Here is a 25,330-nt window from a genome sequence, read left to right as displayed (position 1 = left end):
TCTTCCGATTTCTTGAATATAAGCACCAAGCACACTGCTTGCCACACAGTCTTTAGAAAGTCAGAGGTGTATCATGAGACATTCCCTTTATTTGGTGAGACCAGGAAGTTAACCAACTGCTAACAGAAAAATAAACAAATAAAAATGACCAACAGGTAAATAACAAAAACCAAACCAACTGTGTGAAAAAGGCAGTTTATCAGTTTTGGGTTATTTCCAAAGTACAGCATTTTCTCTAAATTGACACTTTTTGAAATCCATTTTTACCACACATCTCATGGGTTATATAGAGAGATTCTGCTCATTTCTCAATGATTCCCATGGTTAAAAGAAGCTTTACTATGTATGCCAATGTGTACTATGAAGGGACTGGATTTAAAGAACACAAAACCCTTTTTTCCCACCTGGGATCTTACATGGGAATTCCATGTCGGTCCAGTGGTTAGGACTCTGCGCTTCCAAGAAACAAAAAACAAGCCCCAACCTTTAAAAAAAAAAATCCTAGAAACAACTCCTTTTAGTTGTTATTTTTTTGTTGAAGCCTTTTGAAGTGTATTTTTCTTTCTTATTTAAAATATAGTCTCTAGCCTATCCTTCTACCACCAAATAATTTAATTCCTATTTTTCTGTAAATTAAAAATTATGTATTACATATATATTTAATCACAATCACAAGAATGTTTTTGTGAAGTAACCAGGCAAGCCACGGTATCTGGGTACCAACATTACAATAGTCTTACCATACCAAAATCTGTAAGATATGCAGAATTTAATAAATATGGACACATGGTATATATAGAGGAACTTTTCTTATGTCTCTAGCCTAACAGAGATGCTGTTATAGATTAAACTACATGAGAATTTTATTAATTTCACAACTTTACTTTACCACAACTTTGTTTCATATATCTAGAATAACCCAAAACAATCTTCGAAAGACTATCAAAAGAACTAAAAAACAAAACAAAAATACCCAAAACTGTAGGTTAAGAAAATCTTACATTTTATAGTTCATTAATTACGTAGCACTATTAAAAATAAAAGTAACTAACTGCTGCTCCTAGTTTCAGAATGCAAAGTGATCTCTCTCACTGGAAAACAGAAAAAACAAATCAAAGCTCTGGAATTCTGACAGAAGCAAAGAAGAAAACTGAAAATATTTACAGTAAAAAAGATAGCTTTATATGTATATTTCCATGTGAGAAAGTTCTGTAACATATCCATTGCAAATTTATATTTCCATTCTCCCTAAAAGGCAACAGGGAAAGAACTTGACCTTAAGAGTGACAGCTATTTGAATTTGAACCCATATGGCTCTACCTACAGTGAGTTAACCACTGACCCTTGCTTTTACTCATTTGTAAAATGAGTATTTTAGAACTGCGTAGATGGAATCAAAGTATGCAGAACTGAAAAGAAGTGTCCCTGGAAGAATGCTTGGTAACTTTCTAATGACTTGTGAGTGAGTACTGTCAACTTCCAGAGTCTATAGTTTCAAATACTTTCAAAAGCACGTCCCACACAACTGGACAATCAGGCAAAAAAAAGGGTTCAGTGGCCAAGATATTTGAGAGGGACCAGATTAAACAAAGCTGAACCGGTTTCTTTAATACAAGACTTCTCAGAGCTTTACTATGTATGCCAATGTGCACTATGAAGGGACTGGATTTAAAGAACACAAAACCCCTTTTTCCCACCTGGGATCTTACAGGACCAGTGTTAAGAAAACACAACCTGAGAACCACTGATGTAAGAGGTTCGTGATGTAAAAGACAAGTTGCATAAGTAAAGAAGCCAATGAAGAGAGCTCAATATTTGCATCATTTCTAAATTATTACCTCTTCTTCTTCCTGTGCTTCTACTGCTGGTCCATTATGTGCCTCCTGGAAAAGGAGTTTCTTCATCTTTCGATACTGCAGATTGTCCAGCTCCCTTACTGCATCCTTTGTCCTCTGAATAAGATCTATTAACACCGTTTCAGGGCGCTCCCGAAGAACAAACATGTGCTGGATAAGAGAATGTAAAAGTCAAGTTGAAATCTATATATTTTTCATTTAGTACAAATGTACCCCTTCTTAGACCCTAGAGATACTATCCTGAATAACCACGATAGATAACGCATATAATCTATAGCTATTTAATTCTATTACATTTCTGACATCTTATACTTATGAAATTGTCATTTACATATATTCACTCTCTGCCTACATAACTACCCCCGTACATTTTATAAAAACTTTGCACATCATACTTTTGTTGGTCAACTGAAAATGCAGAGTTGAAATGATAAAAGGGTTTAATTAAACACTAAGAAGTAAGTCCAATTAGAGCCCTAAACAAAGGCTAAATAAAGGTTTACATATTCTTATAACTGTTGATTTCACAGAAAAGGCACGTCAGTTCTGAGTTTTATTAGGTTTCAACAGAAATGCATTTACTGATGGTGAATTATGTAATATAAACCTGGATATTATGGGTTTCTTTATATGTTGCATAAACAATACTCTTCATAAAACACTAGCAGTTGATTAAAAGCCATTATATTATTAGTGATTTTTACCACTAACATTTAATAAAGCCTTAACGTTATCAAATAAAGAAAAGTAGAAAGAACAATTCCAACTTTAGAATATCACTGCTACATTTTGATACCTTTCTTTTCAGAAATTTTCTATGTATAGACTTTTTTGTTTTGTAGATACAGTTAGTATATAGATTGCAGAAAGATACCTTCTGTCCTTGAGTTCATGAGATACCCCTGAATTTTTGTAACACTTTCACGTTCTTTGTTAGCCAAATTTACTTCTTCTCTATGCAGAGTCCTAACTATATCATATTTAATTCTACTTTCACTATCATAGTATTGTTATTTCAAACTCATAAACATGATGCCTACAGAATATTTCATGAAATCTTTATGCCAAAATTATTTAACCATTACCCTAATTCTGGACAGTTATTTTCAACTTTTAATTCTGAGATAAATAGCTTCATACGTAAAAAACACCTTTTTTCTATTAATTTTTTTCTTTATGATGGATTGTGAAAGAAATGTCATTAGGCCAAAGGGAAAGAAGCACTTGATAGCTATTTCCTATGGTTTCCAATAAGGCTGTGCCAATACACACTATGGACCAGGTAAATGAATACTACATACAGACTTGGGACCTAATCACCAAATACCTAGGCCTGGTGGGTTGGGTTATAGCCAAAGAGCTTCTTTCACCTATATTAGACAAGTGTAAGAAGCAAATCACATTCTTCCTTTTTCCTGAGCCTTAGCTTGGTATGTACCACTATTTACAATATTCAGTCTTCTTACCCAAAAATAATATATCTTAGACATATTTCTAAGTTTGACAGTTTTCTACATATAGATCTTGCTTATTTTTCACTAATATAATTCCTAGCTTTACCAAACCTTTTGTTGATATTGTGAGTACCAATTTATTCAAGCTTTCATTTCTGACAGTATGAGTGCGCTTACTGCCTAAAACTCCCCAAGCATTACTGAAACTTTATACTGCTCTTCTACATGCTGAAGTTGCAAATAATACTATTGAATATATATAAGATCCTTTCAATTTCTTTGTATCTTTAATTGATGTGCGTTGGTGAAAATAAACTGAATCCCTCTGAAATTCTAAAACATTCATATAAAAATAGGCTACTTAAATTTTAGAGTGAAAAATCAACAAGATTTCTTAGGGTCACAAAGAGAATCAAATCTACTTACTATTGCTTTATGTAGATGTTTTAAGAACTATATTAAGTTCAACAATACTATTACTGCTATTAATAAGATAGTCAACTGCCAAATGAAATAAAATTTTTGAGAACAGGAAGCATATACCAATCATTTACTTAAATTAGGCAATGAAAGTTAGTGAAAACTGAATAGAATTTACATGATTTAAAAAATATTTTCATTGCTAAGTTAGAAAAATGTATTTCCAAAAAGGATAAATGATATCCATTTTAAGTTTCTTTTAAAATCTCTTTTCTCCCACAATATTTTTGTAAATATATTACATGTCATTTCTTTCTTTCATATTATTTTAATACAGGACAGAAAAATACATAAAGTATGGTAGATATAAAAATTAGATCCAAGGTTAAACTATGCTTTACCAACTTTGAAATATGATATTGTTCCACATGAATTAAAATTTGTAATTATAACTCATGAATATATTATTGCACATATAAAAATTTAGCCATTTGGTACTATTTTGGATATTTAACTATATCCAAAATAACTATCCAGACACAGTAAAAGCAATTAATCAATTTTCAAAAAATAAATGAAAAAATTTAGCATCTAAGAAGAGTCTCAAGAGAGAAGAGTATACAAAATTAGCATTTTAATTAAAAACTAGTAGAGAATACTTAATACGGATGCAGAATCAAAGAAAAATAAAACACATTCTTAAACAATTTCTTAGGGGTAGAAAACAGAGTATAACTGAACTGACCTTTAAAAGTTCCTCTGATGTAGGGCGATCTTGAGGGATTTTCTGGAGGCAAGAATCTACAAAGTTGCGAAAATAATCAGACCTATTGTAAAGGAAAGTATCAAGTGAACATATTGCTATTTCCTTTAAAAACATCCACAAAACAAGGCATGTGCCTGCTGGTGGGAGGGGGGATGGAAAAGAAATGATAAAAAAAGGAGATACTGTATACATTTCATATATATCTATGAAAAGCTATCTAAAGCAACCAATGAATCTTCACCATTTTCCGAAGATAAATTTGCACAGATTATTTTAAAATTCTGCTCCCACATTTAAAATATCATAACTCATTCTATATTGAGGGAAAATTAGAAAAGCCAATATTTTCCTTTTGGCATTCAAATCTAAGACAACTTTATTTTTTTTTCCTTTCTATAAGCCACCTTTCTTTCTTCTTTGCCCCTTGGATCATCTTCTGTATAGTGTGATTCAGAATATCACTCCATTTGCTTTGAAGGGAGCATTTTGTATACCTAAGTATTTGGTGTCCTAGAGCAAATGGATAAAACTTCCATTAAATCCAGAAAACCAATTGAGATATTTTTTTAAAACATCAGACGTCTTAACACATTATTATTATATAGTGTTACTGATGAAAGTTCAATGAGTAAGCCAGTAATAATTTCTCCATCGATGTTTGTCTCAATATTCAAAGAAGACCTTAAGTTCCTTATAAGCAAAAAAGGAACTCTTTTTTGAATCCCCAATGTATCAAACACAGTGTGAAGACAGTCTATGTTCAATATATTTATTACTTATATGTACCATAATACTAAAGTCTGAGCCAAAAGATTCCTTCTATGTATATCTACAAAAGTACTAAGAACTATGAATGTGTGTTAATTAATCCTTAAAAAATAAAGTATTGCTAACTTATGCATCTACCTTTTTAAAAATATTTATTAAATATGCTACATATACCCCTGGAATTTTTCAAATGCTAGATATACCTGAGGAATTAATTTCCCAGTAAAATTTTCTATCTCTGATAAAAATCCTCATTTTCTAAAACTGTCAATCAGTTCTCCATAAACTTTTTTACATGAATGAATGTAATTTTATCACATCAAGGAAGCACTAGAAGAAAAAAAACATTAAGCAGTCTGAATAACAAATGTCATAATAACAATTAGAATGATTCCAAAGTTATGAATTATCTGGTAATTCTGATAAATCAAACCATTTTACCTATGTCTTATACTATATAAATTATAAACCATTCTCCAACTGAACTTCACTACAGGTTGTGGCAATCTATATTTTAGTTATAAAATATTATGTTTAAATCATGCTATTTATTATATAATCAGGGTTATGTATGTTCCTAAAGTTCAAAAAACTAAATATAATTTTTTTGTGAAAAGAAAATACTTTTTGCTTCCATGTGGCATCATCTATCCTTTGTTTCTGAACTAAGTTATATATATGCTAAGAAAGCAGACATAATAAAGGATAAACATGATATAACCTATTTTAATATCTTTTCAGTAATACATTTTACTTAATTGAAATGAAATCACTTTGATAACATTATGAAAAAGCATTTAATTTATACAATGTCGAGTAATATATCTCTTAGCAATACTCACCATTCATTAGACTGTAGTGTAGGGGATTCATTTTGGGCTATGTGATATAAGGCACTCATTGCATTCATATTAAATAAAGGAGGCTTCCTTTCCGCTGTAAAAGAAAGAAAACTTTCCTGTTAAAATATGTGCCTGTTATACAGGGACATACAAGTATTGTTAAAGTTTTTTTGTTTTTGTTTTTTTTTGAAATAATTTTAAACTTAGCAAAAAAAACTTCAAGTAGAATTCAAAGAACTTTTTCAAGTGAGTCAATGTACAGTAAATTGCTGGCATGATGCCCCACCCTTCCTAAATACTTTAGTGTATATTTCCTAAACATATTCTCATACTAAAAAACCATAACACATCCATTAAACCGACCATTAATACTGATACATGACTATCATCTAAATCCTCAAACCCCATTCAAGTTTCAATCAAGTATCCCAATAATGTCCTCTGTAGCAAAAGTGTCCTTTGGTCATTTGCATCCTTCAAGGAAATTATCTATTTTATCTAACTTGTTAAATTTACTAACAAAGTTGTTCATAGTATTTCCTTATAATTCCTTCCTTCCTTCCTCCTTCCCTCCTTTCTTTTATTTTTTGGCTGCGTTGGGTCTTAGTTGCATCACGGGGCTGGGGGGTCTTCGTTAAAGCGTGAGGGATCTTTCATTGCGGCACGGGCTCTTTGTTGTGGTGTGCAGGCTTCTCTCTAGTTGTAGCATTTGGGCTTTCTCTCTCTAGTTGTGGTGTGCGGGGGCTCTGTAGTTTGTGGCACGCAGGCTCTCTTGTTGAGGTGTGCGAGCTCAGTAGTTGTCACGCATGGGTTTTAGCTGCCCCCACGGCATGTGGGATCATCGAACCTGCGTCCCCTGCACTGGAAGGTGGATTCTTTACCACTGGACCACCAGGGAAGTCCCTATAATTCTTTTAATACCTGTAAAATCTGTAGTGATGTCACCTCTTATTCCTGATATTGTGTCTTCTCTCTTCTTTTCCTGATCTATTTGGCTAGTGGTTTACCAATTTTATTAATTTTCTCAAGCAACTAGTTTTTGGTTTCACTGATTTTCTCTACTGTTTCTCTGCTTTCTGTTTAACTGATTTCTGCTTTGATATTTTATTCTCTTTCTTCTGCTTATTTTGGGTTGAATTTCCTCTTCTTTTTCCAGTCTCTTAAGGTGAGCTGAAGTCATGACCTTGATAATTTTGAAGTATAAAAGACTCTTGAATATCCCTCAATTTGGGTTGGTCCTAATAATTAAATTTGGGTTATACAACTTTGGCAGGAATATCACAGAAGTAAATGTTATATTTTTCTAATTTATTCTATAAGATGATGTATGATTTCAAATGGTTCCATTATTGATGGTGTTCACTTTCATCATTTACAGTGGTGTCTACCAGGCTTCTTCACAGTAGTTTCTCTTTTTGTCTTTGTAATTAATAAGTATTTTGTGAGAAGGTACTTATATAAATATCCTGTTTTTCATAAAACTTTCATTTTATTCTTTATTATATGGACTTGTAGATTTCTATTTATTTAATAAGTTATAACCTGCTATTATCATTTATTTTGATGTTCAAACTGCCTCACATTTGAGCAGTAAGAACCTTTTTATGATGGCTTCTAGTTTTTTCACATGGCCCCATCACTCCTTGATCCTTCCTTGCTTTCTGGCACACTAAGATGTTCCAGAAGCATCTTGTACTGTCCCTACTCCAAGAAACTATGGCAACGGATGTACTCACTGCTACTGAGGTGTCACTGTTCTTAGATCCTCTCAGTGGATAGAGTTAGGGAACACATACATGCACATTAAACATCTATATTTGTTTATTGAAAACAATTGAGTTCACCATAATATCACAAATCCAATCCAATACCATAGCATTTATTCCAGCTTATCCTCTTCCCATGATTTGTAATACCCCTCTCTGACAATGAAAAACCTCACTCTCATTATCTTTAATACATTTTCTTATTTGATAAATTTCCCCTGTATGTAACCAGCTGATTTTTGTGTATGATATAAGATAGTGGTCCATTTTCTTTTCTTTTCGTTTTTTGGCCATGCCATGCAGCTTGCAGGATCTTATTTCCCCGACCAGGAAATTGAACCCGTGCCATGGCAGTGAAAGTGCTGAGTCCTAACCACTGGACCACCAGGGAATTCCTGATACTGGTCCATTTTCACTCTTTGCATGTGGTTTTCCAGTTTTCCCAATACCATTTACTGAAGAGACTGTCCTTTCCCCATAGTCTATACTTGACCTGTTGCTGTAAATTAATTAACCATATATGCATGGGTTTATTTCTGGGCTCTCTATCCTGTTCCATTCATCTATGTGTTTGTCTTATGCCAATATCATACTCTTTTGATTACTAAAGTTTTCTAATACAGTTCAAAACAGAAGTATGATGCCTCCAGCTTTCTTCTTCTTTCTCAAGATTGCTTTTGCTATTCAGGGTCTTCTGTGGTTCCATACAAAGTTTAGGATTGTTAGTTTTATTTCTGTGAAAAATGCCATTGGAATTTTGATGGAGATGGCACTGAATTTGTAGACTGCTTTGGATAATATGGACATTTTAACAATATTCATTCTTCCAATCCATGAGCACGAAATATCTTCCCATTTATTTGTGTTCTTTACAATTTCTCTCATCAAAGTCTTATAGTTTTCAGTTTACAGGTCTTTAACCTTCTCAGTTAAATTTATTCCTAGGTATTTTATTCTTTTTGATATGATTGTAAATGGGATTGTCCTCTTAATTTCTCTTTCTTATAGTTTGTTATTAGTGTACAGAAATACAACTGATTTTTGTATACTGATTTTGTACCCTGCAACTTGACTGAACTTGTTTATTAGTTCAAACAGTTTGCTCGTGGAATCTTCAGGGTTTTCTGTATATAATACCATGTCATCTTCAAACAGCGACAGTTTTACTTCTTCCTTTCTGATTTGGATGTCTTTTATTTCTTCTTCTTGCCTATCTGGACTTCCAATACTATGTTGAATAAAAGTGGCAAGAGTGGGCATCCTTTTCTTGTTCCCAATCTTAGAGGAAAATATCTTAGCTTTTCACTGTTGAGTATGATGTTAGCTTTGAGCTTGTCATATATGGACTTTATTATGTTGAGGTATGTTTCCTCTATACCCACTTTGTTGAGAATTTTTATCATAAATGGATGCTGAATTCCGTCAAAAGCTTTTTCTGCATCTACTGAGATGATCATATGATTTTTATCCTTCATTTTGTTAATGTGATGTACCACACTGATTGATTTGTACATTTTGAACCATCCTTACATCCGTGGAATAAATACCACTTTATCATGGTGTATGATCCTTTTACTGTATTGTTGAATACTGTTTGCTACTACTTTGTTGAGGATTTTTGCATCTATATTCATCAGGGATATTGGCATGTAATTTTCTTTTCTTATAGTGTCCTTGTCTGGTTTTAGTATCAGAGTAATGCTGACCTTGTAAAATAAGTTTGGTAGTGTTTCCTCCTCTTCTGTTTTTTGGAAGAGTTTGAGAATGACTGGTATTAATTCTTCTTTTAATGTTTGGTAAAATCCACCAGTGAAGCCATTGGGTCCTGGACTTCTGTTTGTTGGGAGGTTTTTGGTTACTGATTCAATCTCCTTACTAATAATCAGTCTGTTTAGATTTTCTGTTTCTTCATGATTCAGTCTTGGTACATTGAATATTTCCAGGAATTTGTCCATTTCTGTTAGGTTGCTCAATTTGTTGATGTATAACTGTTCATAGTAGTTTCTTGTGATTCTTTAGTATTTCTGTGTTATCAGATATAATGTCTCCTTCATCTCTTATTTTATTTGAGTTCTCTTTCTTTTATGGAAAGTCTATCTAAAGATTTGTCTATTTTGTTTATCTTTAAAAAAAAAACCCCAGCTCTTAAGTTTCACTGTTCTTTTCTATTGTCTTTTTAGTCTCTATTTCACTTATTTCTGCTCTAATCTTTATTTCCTTCCTTCTACTAACTTAAGGCTTAGCTTGTTCTTCTTTTACTAATTCCTTGAGGTGGAAAGTTAGGTTGTTTATTTAAGATTGTTCTTGTTTCTTAAAGTAGGCATTTATCATTATGAGCTTCCCTGTTAGAACTGCCTTTTTTTTATCATTTAAAAAAATTTTATTGGAGTATAGTTAATTTACAATGTTGTTAGTTTGAAGTGTAGAGCAAAGTGAATTTGTTATACATATACGTATATCCACTCCCTCTCTCTCGTTTGTTTTTTTTTAGATTCTTTTCCCATATAGGCCATTGCAGAGTATTGAGTAGAGTTCCTTATGCTATACAGCAGGTTCTCATTAGTCATCTAGAACTGCTTTTGCTGCATCCCATGTTTCGTTGTTGTTTTTTTTTAAATCCATTACTTTGATTTTCCACTGTCCCTTAGTGGTTTTTTTGGGGGGCTGCATTGGGTCTTAGTTACAGCATGTGGGATCTTCGTTGCAGCACACGGGCTTCTCTCTAGTTGCAGTGGCGTGCGGGCTTCTCTCTAGTTGTGGTGTGCGAGTTTTCTCTCTCTAGTTGTGGTGCGTGGGCTCCAGAGCGTGTGGGCTCTGTAGTTTGCAGCACACGGGCTCTTTCTTTGAGGCACGTGAGCTCAGTAGTTGTGGTGTGTGGGCTTAGTTGCCCCAAGGCATGTGGGATCTCAGTTCCCTGACCAGGGATCAAACCGGCGTCCCCTGCAACTGGAAGGAGGGTTCTTCACCACTGGACCACGAGGGAAGTCCCTGCTGCATTCCATATGTTTTAGTATGTTGTATTTCTATTTTCATTTGTCTTGAGATATTTTTTGATTTCTTCTTTGACCCACTGAGTGCTCAGTACCATCTTGTTTACTCTCCATATATCTGTGAATATTCCAGTTTTCTCCTTATAATTGATTTCAAGTTTCATACGACTGTGGTTGGAAAGGAAGTTTGATGCGATTTTAATAATTTAAAAAAACTTAAAAAAAATTTTTTTGGCTGTGTTGGGTCTTCATTGCTGCGTGTGGGCTTTTCTCTCCAGTTGCGGTGAGCGGGGGCTACTCTTCATTGTGGTGTGCGGGCTTCTCACTGCGGTGGCTTCTCTTGTTGCAGAGCACAGGCTCTAGGCGTGCGGGCTTCAGCAGTTGTGGCACGTGGGCTCAGTAGTTGTGGCTCACGGGCTCTAGAGCACAGGCTCAGTAGTTGCAGCGCATGGGCTTAGTTGCTCCGCAGCATGTGGGATCTTCCTGCCCAGGGATCTTACCCACGTCCCCTCCATAAAGTGGATTCTTTACCACTGGACCACCAGGGAAGTCCCAGGTATTTTCATTTGTCTTGAGATATTTTTCGATTTCTTCTTTGACCCCTTGAGTGTTCAGTACTGTTTTGTTTAATCTCCATATATCTGTGAATGTTCCAGTTTTCTTCTTATAACTGATTTCAAGTTTCATACGATTGTGGTTGGGAAAGAAGTTTGATGTGATTTTAATCTTCTTAAATTTATTAAGACTTGTTTTGTGGCCTAACATAAGACCTATCCTGGAGAACATTCCGTATGCGCTTAAGAAATATGTGTATTCTGTTGCTTTGAGATGAAATGTTCTGTGTGTGTCTGTTAAGTCCATATGGTCTAATGTGTCATTTAAGGTCAATGGTGCATATTGACTTTTTGTCTGTGATCTAGTCACTGATGAACATGGGGTATTAAAGTCCCCTACTATTATTGTATTGATGTTGATTTCTCCCTTTAGGTCTGTTTATGTTGTTTTATATATTTAGGTGATCTTATGTTGGGTGCATAAATATTTACAAAAGGTATATCCTCTTGCTGAACTGACTTCTTTAATCATTATGTAATGCCTTTCTTTGTCTTTTATTACAGTCTTTTTTTTAAGTCTATTTTGTCTGACAAAACTATAGCTACCCTAGCTTTCTTTTGGTTTCCATTTATATGGAATATCTTTTTCCATTCCTCACTTTCAGTCTCTATGTGTCCTTATATCTGAAGTGACTCTCTTGTAGGCAACATACAGATGGGTTTTGTTTTTTTATCCATTTAGTCATTCCATTTCTTTTGATTGGAGAATTTAGTTCACTTACAATTAAAGTAATTATTGATAAATATATGTACTCATTGCCATTTTGTTAATCAGTTTCTGGCTGTTTCGTAATTCCTTTGTTCCTTTCTTCTCCTCTCACTCTCTTCCTGTGTGAATTGATGACTATCTTTAGTGTTACGTTTGGATTCCTTTCTCTATATCTTTTGTGTATCTACTATAGGTTTTGCTTTGTGATTGATATGAAGCTTACAAAATATATAAAACAATATATTTATAATAATCTATTTTAAGTTGATAACAACTTAAGTTTAAAAAAGCTCTACAGGGCTTCCCTGGTGGTGCAGTGGTTGAGAGTCCGCCTGCCGACGCAGGGGACACGGGTTCGTGCCCCAGTCCGGGAAGATTCCACATGCTGCGGAGTGGCTGGGCCCATGAGCCATGGCCACTGAGCCTGCGCGTCCGGAGCTTGTGCTCCACAATGGGAGAGGCCATGACAGTGAGAGGCCCACGTACCGCAAAAAAAAAAAAAAAGCTCTACATTTTTACTCCCCACCACCATGTTTTATCTTTCGTTTGTTGGTTTTGATTTATGGTTTTTTTGGTAAAAATTAGAACTTTATTATATTATAAACATTTCCAGAATATAAACTGATTTTGTATCAAGACTTTTTGAAACGTTTAAAACTGTATGTAACTTAAGCTTATTATATAATGTATGTCATTTTCCACTTTCCAATCTAGAAAATATACTGCAAGTTAGATCTAATGAAGGAAAAAAAAATCAATCTAAACTGCTTCATAGAGAAAACGAATATAAAAACACCCACCCCAAACTAACATCCAATCAAGAAATAGATTCTATAAAGCCTATTAATCCTCCAATTTAAAATAAATGACCTCCCAAGGGAAAAATACTTCCACCATCATAGCAATTTGATGAATAAAAGCAGAGCCACCCTCATTAAGGGAAATTACATTATGTATAAGAAAAATGTAGTAATGACTTTAGGAGCAGAAAAGTAATTTCCATTTTGGAGAGCAAGCACACTAAATGTTTTCTGTTCACTTAGCCTTTGTACCTGTTCACATGAAAAGAGCAATATGAACATGGACATCATAAAACCAAGCTCCTTAACTATTTCTTCAGTTTAACCTTAGGAGAACCAATGCAAGAGCTTCAAAATCCAAGGGCAGACTGGTCCCAAAGCATCTCCTCTTCTGTCCTTTCTTTCCCTTGTTCCTTTTTCTCTTTTCTACGCTTATGTTCTTCTTTCTTAGAGGCTACACCTCAGCTTTTTTTCTCCTTTCGGTTCTTAAGCTTTTCTGTACTGACTCTGACTGTTTCCACCTCTGTTTCTTTGGATGCTCTTGTGTTTGTCTAAATCTATTTCCTCATAAGCTTTCTTCCTCTTATGCTTGGGCCACTCCTCCTCTGGTTTTTCCTGGCCTTCCTCTGGGTATCTTTCTCTCTTCTGATGTATCTGTTTATAACTAGCTTGATGGGCACTGGCACTGTTTTCTGAGGAGAGGTGCCTGTAAACTCCAGATCCTACACTGTATGAGCCACAGTTTTACCCTTGTTGACTAAAGTTCAGGGATACTGGTTTTCCTGAGAAACAGTCCCTGGTGAATTGACAGTAGTTCAGGGAGTCCAGTCTCAGCCTACTGTCATGAGCTGGTAGTCACTGAGGTAAGCGCTTCTCCACTGCTTGTGAAATATTGCACAGTCTTCGGTAGGTCTGGACGGGTTCATGAGGGAGTCTTTGATCAAACATTCTACACCTGGGTCTAGAATTAACCTCTTATTTGTATCCACAGGTTTCCAAATAATCCTCTCTCACCTTTCTGAAACAAGTCTTTGGCTCTAAGCCTCTGGCTTTCTGCACTTTGATATAAACTTCGAGTTCATCTTGAAAAGAGTCAGATGTCTTCCTTGAATACTTCATTAGGTTGACAAGGGATTCTGCTTACCAGGTTGAGAACTTGGTGGAGAAATTTGATCATATTCACCCATTAATTGCTTCAGTTTTTTAGCACGAACTTTCCCCAAATAGTGAGACTGTGCAACAACTGAGGAGCTAAAAACCATGATGCAGAGATTAAAAAATCTATTTTTGTCCAATACTTCACTCCCATTCACCTCATAATGTGAAATCCATTGTGATTCAAATTATGGCACTATTCCTTGTAAGCCTTTAATAAAAGGTATCTGTAAAAGTTCATTCTTTGCTCATTCAATGTGGTATCTTCTCTGAGGCAGGGGTGGCCGTCTACAACTACCGCCTCCCTCCCCACCAACGCCAGCTGGTGGATAGGCCAAGGTGGAGGAGGTAGAGAGGCAGGGACAACCGCTGCCTCTGCCACCACTGAGCAAGCGTGGTGGGAGCAGGAGGTGGAGACCGGACTTCCTGAGAGGAAGTCACCACCACCACCAGCGCCTGACTGGACAGCACCACCGCAAGGCCGCCATAGCTGCAAGGTGCGCCACTGATTTATATTTTTGATGTCACAGTTCTATCCTGTGTATCCATTAACAAATTACTGTAGTTATATTTATTTTGATTTATTTTCCTTTTAAAGTTCTGAAATTTTACATCCTCAATATATACTTTTATAATCAGAAAAAAGTGGTAAATTTATTTTTATAAACACAATTGTACAATAATTCCTGAAAACAACAAACCAGGGATCTTTTCCATCAGAATTAACTGTAATCAAACATACAAACTCACCTATGAAAAATCCTGCACTTTAAGATTTCTTGGTCATAAGATATAACCAAGCTATGAGAAAATAGTTTGCTTTAATTCACTATCTTTAACTATTTTAAAGTAAAAGCATGTAACAGATTTAGTTCCCAAGACTACAAGTCTAATTTGCATGCCTATAGATCTGTACTGTCTAACAGGGTACCCCCTAGCCACATGTGACTATTTATATGTAAACTTATTTAAATGAAATACAATTTTAAGGGACTTCCCTGGTGGTCTAGTGGTTAAGACTCGGAGCTCCCAATGCAGGGGGCCCGGGTTTGATCCCTGGTCAGGGAACTAGTTCCCGCATGCCACAACTAAAAGATCCTGCATGCCACAACTAAAGATACCGCATGCCAAAATTAAAGATTCCGCATGCCACAACGAAGATCCCACATGCGGAAACAAGGAGCCTGCATGCCAGAACTAAGACCCGGCACAACCAACTAAATAAATAAATATTTAAAAAAAAGAAAAATACAATTTTTTTTTTTTTTTTCCTTGCGTTATGCGGGCCTCTCACTGTTGTGGCCTCTCCCATTTGCGGAGCACAGGCTCCGGACGCGCAGGCTCAGTGGCCATGGCTCACGGGCCCAGCCGCTCCGCGGCATGTGGGATCCTCCCGAAACGGGGCACGAACCCGCGTCTCCTGCATCGGCAGGCGGACTCTCAAGCACTGCGCCACCAGGGAAGCCCCGAAAAATACAATTTTAAGTTCAGTTCCTCAGTTACATTAGCCACATTTCAAGTGCTCAAAAGGCATGCAGACACAGAACATTTCTACCAATGCAGACAGTTATTTGCTTGTGCTCCTCTAGACCTTTCCCTTGGAACCCAAAGCAGGCTTAAAATATAGTTCCTGAACTTAGAACAACTTCATAATTCAAAACATTTGTAAGTAAAATTTTTTAAAGTGATTATGAAAGACTATTTATAAAAGTTGAAGATGCCAAATGTATGCCTAAAACTCTAAGAATTTCTTTAAGACATCTCACTCATTTGAAATTATCCAAAGGCAGTCACATCTTCTGAAGTTGCTTTATTATAAGCATAAAAATTCTCACTGTGAAGTAATTCTATCTTGTGAACTATAATAAAAAGAAGCTAGAAAAGTCTGGAAAAAAGAAACCATTTCACAGAAACTGCAGAGTTTAGAGAGATTTCTTTCCGAGCAGTACAATTAGCCAATGACTACTTTCTAATCAGATAAATGTTAAAATATATCAATGATATCTAACAGGACCATTAATGCAATTTCGCTATCACCAAGGGGCACATATATGCATCAGCCAGCATAAGAGTGTAAAAATAACCCATGAGCAGAATATATTAACCAGCTTTTTTACATTTATACCCAGGTTTCTTAAGAAAGTAATTAGGATCTACCAGTAGGAAGAAGAATCAAGAAAAAAGAATTTAAGACACTTAAGGATACTTTCAAATGGAAGAAACGTTTTGCAAACCTCAAACTGAGATGAAGAGATCAGAGGAGAATGGCATTATGGTAATTGCCAAATCTCTATTTACTGCTGTTATCAAACTTTAAAATAAATATGATTTGTCAAAATTACCCATGGATTTTTTTTTTTTTTTTTTTTTGCGGTACACAGGCCTCTCACTGTTGTGGCCTCTCCTGTTGTGGAGCACAGGCTCCAGAGGCGTAGGCTCAGCGGCCATGGCTCACGGGCCCAGCCACTCCGCGGCATGTGGGATCTTCCCAGACCGGGGCACAAACCCGTGTCCCCTGCATCGGCAGGCGGACTCTCAACCACTGCGCCACCAGGGAAGCCCTACACATGGATTTTTACTTTAATGTGTTGTTTTCAATTCTTGGTCACTCCTAGAATGGTTCAATTAAATATTCTTGTTTTTAAATAAAGTTTAATGGAATGCTCTTATAAGAAGGAAAAAAGAAAAGGATATTGGGCTTGTGGGGGGAAGCCTGGGGAATCAAGAGCAAGAAGATGGCCATCATCTTCAGTTACAGTGACAGTTCAATTACCCACCTGGCTCACTTACATTGGGAATGTTAGTGAAGTTATGGTGGTCCGCTGCTTTAAGCATAGTTCAATTTATGGGCAACAGAATGTGTGCATAAAATTAAACTACTACAATATGTATGCAGCCTGACAGCTAATTCTTAAATCTAACTCAAAGTAGTAAGTATCCTAGGTAAAGGTAAGTAACTCATAAATGCTTCAGAGACCATGTATAGATGGTAAATCTAGTAATCACATATATATTCCAAGTGTTTAACAAATACTCATTAATAATAAGACATAGATACCTCAAATTTAATTAATACTATAGTGGAAACTATTTTAGACCTAATTTAACAGAGCAAATACAATATACCTAAGCTAATATATATATAAAAATTATCAGATAACCAAAATGAAAACTATGTAATAAACATATTGCTCCCCTTAGCAACCAACTTAAAAAATAAAAAGCTGTAATTTGGTATAGAAATTGAGGTAAAACTTTGATCAAAATTTACTACATAGTAATAAAGAACATGCTTACCTAGTTCAATACACGTTATACCAAGAGACCATACATCTACTTTTCCATCATACTGTCCTTCATCCATGGCTAAAATTACTTCTGGGGCCATCCTAAAAAATAAAATGTCATTTAAATTAAAGTTAAAAAAAAGTATGCTATTCTTTTAAAATGTAATGATTATCTACATGGAGAACACCTGGTGTGAATTCCAGGCAATGTATCTGAACATTAAGAATTTTTATAATATGAAATAAATGTATTACAGGTTGTGAGGTAAATATTTACCTTTGCATATATAGTGTGAGACTCATTCTCACCATGTGTCATGATCATATAACAGCATCCTAAAGGAAGGATGCCCTAGAGGAGGGCTGTATTCTGCATCCGTTCAAGTCTGCAAATTCTAATACTGTACAGCCTTTAGGCCAGTGATTCTCAAATATTTTGGTCTCAGGATCCCATCTAATTTTTGCTTGAAAGATGGAATTTTACCATTGGCATTGAATACCATCAGTTGTTTCCCCTGAAATGACAAACTCACTCCATTTATTTCGGGAAGTACCTATCACAATATCCAACGCTGAATAACCATAGCTTGTCAGCCTTTCTTTCACATTAGAATAGTGTCCCATGATAAAAGTGGCTAGGGCAGCTCACAACTAAAACAATCACAAAATTATCAACTTTATAACCAACCAACGACAGGTGTCTTGGTGATAAAATGAAACACAGGACTTCTCTGGCAGTCCAGTGGTTAAGACTCCATGCTTTCATTCATTGCAGGGGGGGGTGGCAGATTCGATCCCTGGTTGGGGAGATCCCACATGCCACTCGGCGCAGCCAAAAAAACACAAAAACCAAAACAAAAACCCCCAAAAAAAGCCTACAAAAAACGAAACACTAATTCATGTCTTCAACTAGAGTCTGTGGTTCTTGATGATACTTTATCTTACACTTCATATGTATTTGGTATTAAGCACAGATAGGTACTTAGAACAGTTGCTGACGGCTTCAATAAGATTATTACCAGGTATCCCTGTGTGTATGTTTGTGTGTGTGTGCACACGTGCATTTGTGTAAAGACATATAAATATGAACCTAGTTCCTGTGTTCCAAATACACTATATACAAATTAACCAATACGTTTACTTTATTGTAAACTTTCAACTGTCAATGTGTTAAGATGCTGAAGGAAGTTTGAGAAATTATCAAGAAAAGTTAAACAATTTGTTTTTTTATTGCAGAACTTTTGAGGCCCTTTTTAATATCTAATATTCATCATTAATATCTAAAGAGGGGAAGCACTGAGAAATATTATACACTCACAGAACCCTTTTTTATGGGGGGGACTCTATCTAAACTAGGGTTTTACATAGAAATTTTTGGTCATCTAGAGCAGTGTGGTCTTCAAATTTTTTATTCATTTATTTACCTTCAATGAATTTATAAAAACTGTGTATCCCTTGCACACTTTTAGGTTGATATGTAAATTTTATAAATTTAATAGTTGCAAAGGACATAATGCATAGTGTATGTATGTATATATTGTGTACGTGCTTTAAAGATATTAAAAACTTGGAGTTGCAGAATTAGTTCATTCAATTTATTAAAAACACTGCCCTATAATCCAGTTAGCAAAATCAGTCTTCATGGTCATATCAATCAGTCAAATCAGAATCACCTTCTGCCAGAAAAAAGTCTGAATTCAATGCAAATAACATGTTAATGTGTCCCCACGACAACCATGTCAGTTATGAATTCTGCACTAGAAAAGAAGAGAAGGAAGATAATTGGGGAGAAAGAAAAAGCAAAGGGTAAAAGGAATAGAAGGCAGATGCCTGGAAAGGTACAAGGACTTGCCAAGAGTTTTGTCCTGACTCTTCAATATATCTGACAGATGCTACATCTTCTCAAATTGTTCCTCTGGTGTTACTCTGAGGCTTTTACACCACAGAGCAATGCATCACTGTAATATTCAGGGTGGGTTAGAAGCCTTTCTTTTATGAGGCAGGAGAAGGGAGATTTGAAAGGCAGGTGAGAAAGATGACATAGTGGGCCTAAGACACAGCTCTCAGCATACATAGAAAAAGAGGATACATTTGAAAGTTGAAGATCTGGAAAATTATTCCCTTCAAACTTGCTGACATTAATAATGAATTATTTATGGATAAAATTAGATGATGTCTAGAATGTTTCAAAATAACTGAGGGGAGAGGAAGAAAGGGAGAGGTGAGTGCATAGGGCAGGACTAGCCATGGGGATAAAGTTGCTGGGCTGAATGAATGACATGTAGGGTTCATTATACTTTTGTCTAGTGTTATATTTGAAATTCTCCATAATAAAAAATAAAAACAAAAAACCCCAGAGAACTCCAAGTCCACTACCAGTCTTTAGGTACTCCTAGTCTGAAGATCAATGATATATAGTAAATATAAATCTAAAGAAAACACACACATCTCCACTTAGCATTTCTATCTTTTCCCCACTTGAATTTTTATTGAATGTTTCCACTCCCACACCCAATATATGATGCAGATAATCACAGGAAGGAAACTGTAGGGGGGACAAATTTTCAAAATGGGGGATGTAAGGGGAGCACTCCAAATCTATATTTGAAACTAACTATAATGCTTAAAGTTAAAATGTCCAAAATAACATTATATTTTCAGGAAAAAGACATCTTAAAGACGCACAACCACACACAATATCAATTATGAAGATCAAATCCAGATAAGATTATTCTTACCAATATGGCGTTCCCACAAAAGAATTGGCAGGAGATGCCATGGAAGCGGATCCAAAGTCAGCAAGTTTCACCTGGCCTGGCTCTGTCAGAAGGATATTTCCTGCTTTGATATCTCTGGGTTTAAGGAACACAGAAAATTATTTCTCTTTCCTTCACTAGGTTGTGTAAAAAAATGATAAAAATCAAGTAAAAATTTGTAAAAGAGAGAAGGAGAAATCAAAATAATTAAGTCCTAGGATAATCTCTCAATTGGGATGAGAATTAAGATCCAAATTAGAATACAAAAAATACAGAATTCATATAGAGTAACAATTTTGTAAAAGAGAAGGCAAAATAGCAGTAAAAACAAGACAGAAAATCAGGTAATTAAAGTGTATAGTTTTCTTTTGAGGTCCTGTTTATTGGTACAAATAATGGTTTTAAAAATTAAATTTAAATAGCAGTCCAATCCTTCATAATTTTAAAATTTCTGAGTAACCTACTTAATGTGTAAAAAAAAAAAAAAAAAAAAAGAATTTCATGCCCCCAATTTTTAAAAAAGGATTATTCATAACATTTCCACCCTTAGGATATGAAATGAAAACAAACATATGGATAATGTAATATCCATGATCTCAGAAAATTATGGATATTTATAAAATGGGACTGTATGTCCAACGGGCACCATAACATACACTTAACCTTTCAAAAACAGAAAAACTAAGTTTCTAAGCACTTGACAATTCTTACTATTGTAATGGACATAATACTAAATTAATCTATTTTCCTTCCATTTGTTTTTTAAAAATGAAAAGATACTTTAGGGAATTCCCTGGCGGCGCTTTTACTGCCTTGGGCCTGGGTTCAAACCCTAGTCAGGGAACTAAGATCCCACAAGCTGTGCGGTGCAAAGACCTTAGGTTATAATTCTAAATCTTCTATTCACTTACTTACTAGTATGTAAATTTCTCTTGGACCTTACAATGCTCATCTTAAAAAAAAAAAATCACATTAACTCACAATTGACTCTGCTATATAGTTTAAAATGTATTGCTTGATTCACATATATAATCAAAAAATGCTAATTTCCTTCTAAAACAGGTAAAACCAATACCAAAAATGCATTATGGAATGGCTTAATTTTACTATTCATTATCAAGGATCAACAAGGATCAATACTCAAAGCATAAAAAGTATTAAGTATCTTTTATTTATCCCTATCATGGAATAAATCTGGCATTATCAGTTACCAGGAAAACAAGATCTAGGTTTAGTTCTAGTCTAAATCCACCTGGCTTTGTAAACTTTGGGAAATTAGTCACAAATTGGGGCATCAGTTTCTTCACTGGTAAAATGAAAAAAGTAAGACTATATAATCCCTAATGTCTTTTCCATTCCCCAAATTAAATGATTCTACAATTTCAATTAAATGTGCACAAATCTATAAAGTGCACATACAGGCATACCTAAGAGATACTACAGGTTTGATTCCAGACTACCCTAACAAACAGAATACACAATAAAGCAAGTCATATGAATCTGTTGGTTTCTCAGTGCATATAAAAGTTATGTTTACACTATACTGTAGGCTACTAAGTGTGCAGTAGCATTATCTCTAAAAAAACAATGTACATACCTTAATTTTAAAATATTTTACTGCTAATAAATGGCAAAACAATCATAATGGTAACATCAAAGATCAATGATCACAGATCACCATAACAAATAAAATGATGAAAAAGTTTGAAATACTGTGAGAACTACCAAAATGTGACAGAAACACAAAGTGAGCAAATGCTGTTGGAAAAATGGCACCTAGAGTCCTGCTTGACACAGGGTTGCCACAAACCTTAAATTTGTAAAAAACGAGGTATCTGTGAAGTGCAATAAAGCAAAGCATAACAAAATGAGGTATGCCTGAACTTCGGAAAATGCAGCAACATGTGTAGACAAAGATAAAAATTATTCTAAACAAAGAGATCAAGTGTACTAGTATGTACTTTTAAACATGGACAATCTAAAAAACCTGAGTTTATAAGAAATGGTTTTATTTGGCTATAACCAACAAAACTTTCAGGGTTAATAAGTGAATAATTTAACAAGCCATTTGCTTGTTAATATATAATAATTTTCAAAGTGCTTACCTATGGATCATGGTATGAGAATGTAAGTAGGCTAATCCCTGGAGAGCACCATGTGTAATTGCTGCTATTTCCACTTCTTGTAATGGCTTTTTGTGAACTTAAAATAAGAAAGTTATTTGAAAATATTTATTATAAAGAACATTTTTGTTTAAAAATACATACCTAATATATAGGGCAATTTTTAAAAAGTAACATTTAGCAAGACGGGATTTCCTTCCAAAGATAATAAAATAATGCTATTGAACTTTACAACTAGTATACAGTTGTGCCTAGCTGTTAAAGTATATAGTCCACAGCCAATTTTCCTCTAAGCTAACAACATTAAGCAACTATTTGGTGATTACAAAAACAAAAGTAATAAATGTTCTCCCTTTATTCTAATATCTTCATTCTGAACAGAAGGAACAGATTGAGCTGAATGACAAAGATTCCAAAAAAACTTAAGTCAAAATGAGAGAAAAATCCCTTTTTTAAAAAAAAAAAAAAATCCCTTTTTTTATGTTATTACATTACATTTAATGAGGATAGTGCATACTATGCAGAGAATATAGAAAGGTTAAGATTTTTATTCTTTCTGGAAAATTTGTACATTATTTAAGAAACCTCTTATTGAATTCTCATTTTATTTTGCTAATACTATTTTTTCTTAATGATTAAAGGGAACCTACCTTCTAGTAAATCTGAAGCAGATCCTAAACAATATTCCATTACAAGCTACATGGGAAGAAAAATTATGTAAGTATTAAAATATATTATTAAAAAGATTCTACTTGAGATAAAATAAATTCACCAAGGAGATCAAGAAGACAGTTTGAAGTAAAACAAACCCTAGTCACCATTTACCTTAAAAAATGAGTATTTACGTATCTAGTAATATATTAAGTGCATATGTAAAGCTAAGCTAATGATACATTAATCTTTTACAATACCAACATATAATCATTTGTATAAGATGTGTATTTCATATATAACTATTACTAAAATTATAAAGGAATATACATATTCTGTTACTATTAATCTATAGTACTAAAGCAATACTTTAGTAATCGCTAGGAAGCAAAAAACTGTCCTTTGGAACTATATATACAAAGCTTAGGTTACAGTTAAAGCAAACACAGAGCACCTTCTATGTGCCAGATATTTTATATATATTAAAGCTAATTAAGGGACTTCCCTGGTGGCACAGTGGTTGGGACTCCACGCTCCCAATGCAGGGGGCCCGGGTTCGATCTCTGGTCAGGGAACTAGATCCCACATGCATGCAGCAGCTAAGAGTTCGCATGCCACAACTAAGGAGCCTGCCAGCCACAACTGAGGAGCCCATGAGCCACAACTAAGGAGCCCACCTGCCGAAACTAAGACCCAGTGCAACCAAATAAATAAATAAATAAATATTTTTTAAAAAAAACGAATTAAATCCTCACAACCACCTTATGAGGTAGGCCCTATTACTATCCTTATTTTACAAAGGGAGAAACATGAGAGACAGAGAGGTAATCTCCCCAATGTCACTGCTTTTTCTTTAACCACAGCCTTGTATTTAGGAGTACTGCCATCACCACCAAAATTAAACTGGATAAAAATGCACCAAACATTACAAATCTAGGTTCAGGATACTAAAATGATCATTAGCTGTGACGTATTAATTATTCAAAATAAGGGATCATTCCCATTTAAAGAAAATTTAGCCTCTCTCTTAAAAGATACAGTTATGCCCACAATGCTATAGTATTACTACCGTGTCACCTCAGTGGTAACAATGGGGCAAAATTAATCACCACTTCTTGTAACAAAGTGTCTCAATTCTCTAGCATTAGTATTATTCAGCCAAGGAATCATAATCAGTTCAAATTTCACCAGGACTCAGCAGGACTTCACCAAGATCTTTGTGGTTAAATAGATTACAATATATTTATGTCAAAGATAGGCTACATTTCATTCTCAAGTAACAGGACTGCTTTCACAATGTTTGATAAACCATTTGAAGAATGATACTACTAAAAAATGTCAGAGAACATTTTACCATGTACCATGTAATATATTATTAAAAAGATTCTACTTGAGATAAAATAAATTCACCAAGGAGATCAAGAAGAGTGTTTGAAGTAAAACAAACCCTAGTCACCATTTACCTTAAAAAATGAGTACAAGAAATGTACATAAAGGTCAGCTAAATCTCTGTAGTAAACTCGCAAAACATACATTCCCTCTCCTGCCTAGGAGTTCTAGGAAAAGCTGCTCTCCCTCTCAGAATGAACTAACATTTCAAGGTGTTTCTGCATGGCCTTACACAACCATTTTGAGACATTCTTGAAATAATTAACTCTAAACAGAAACCAACTAAAATTACAGCAAGGGGGAAGCATATACCTACCCATGCTGTGTGCTCACGTAAATAGCAGCCTTTGTATTCTATACTGTTGGGATGTTTTATTCTTTGTAGAAACTTGACTTCCTTAATAATATCCTGCCATTTCTATGGGGAGGAAAAAAATGAATAAAGGAAAAAATTATGAACAGCTGCTTTTCCTGAGAAAGTTATATAAGAAAAAAGTTATCAGATTAAGAAGGGTTACTGAGAACATAAAACTTCATTTGTAATATGTAAATATCAAAATAATAAATTAAAAAGTTATGTTCATATAGTTTATAACTCAATTATATAATTTATAAAATTATTTCATTCAAGGTAGGACAAATTTTAGTTTGGTAAAACTTATCATCAATGAGTCTTATTAAAATTTTATAACCACACACCAAACATGCTGATGAAAACTATATACCATATTTAGTGATTTTTCTTCAAAAGTTCATCTTCCCTTCTTATTTGCAGCGTTTTGATGTATAATTTACATACCATCAAGTTCATCTATTGTGTTTTTGGGTTATGTGTTCTACCAAACGTTAAAGTTTTGTTTGCTTTTTAAATTCAAATGAAGATTTAAACCCGTAAGTGCACACTTCCTAAAATAAAATGCTAGAGAACAATTAGTTATTATATGGGAAAGTTCACAGAAAAAAAAAAAGTATGAAGACATTTCC

At 34.5% G+C, this 25,330-nt stretch overlaps 1 protein-coding gene and 1 pseudogene across 2 annotated transcripts in view; both read right to left on the bottom strand.

The window, feature by feature from the left end:
- TAOK1 (TAO kinase 1) overlaps positions 1 to 25,330 on the bottom strand; it is an 82,353-nt gene that overhangs the window by 27,957 nt on the left and 29,066 nt on the right. For both annotated transcript variants that reach the window (XM_007452440.1, XM_007452441.1), the window contains exons 3-10: positions 24,663 to 24,764; positions 22,957 to 23,002; positions 22,289 to 22,385; positions 20,166 to 20,279; positions 17,438 to 17,529; positions 6,107 to 6,200; positions 4,476 to 4,557; positions 1,839 to 2,006 (exon numbers count right to left, since the gene is read on the bottom strand). In XM_007452440.1, the coding sequence (XP_007452502.1) occupies positions 1,839 to 2,006; positions 4,476 to 4,557; positions 6,107 to 6,200; positions 17,438 to 17,529; positions 20,166 to 20,279; positions 22,289 to 22,385; positions 22,957 to 23,002; positions 24,663 to 24,764 (795 nt within the window). The remainder of the gene's footprint in view (positions 1 to 1,838; positions 2,007 to 4,475; positions 4,558 to 6,106; positions 6,201 to 17,437; positions 17,530 to 20,165; positions 20,280 to 22,288; positions 22,386 to 22,956; positions 23,003 to 24,662; positions 24,765 to 25,330) is intronic.
- LOC103085602 (lysine-rich coiled-coil protein 1 pseudogene) lies at positions 13,336 to 14,247 on the bottom strand (annotated as a pseudogene).

Source organism: Lipotes vexillifer, unplaced genomic scaffold, assembly GCF_000442215.2.
Source record: "Lipotes vexillifer unplaced genomic scaffold, Lipotes_vexillifer_v1.1 scaffold216, whole genome shotgun sequence".
Classification (NCBI taxonomy): Eukaryota; Metazoa; Chordata; class Mammalia; order Artiodactyla; family Lipotidae; genus Lipotes; species Lipotes vexillifer.
Note: the sequence above shows the minus strand (reverse complement) of the source record. Positions and strands in the feature narration are given on the sequence as shown.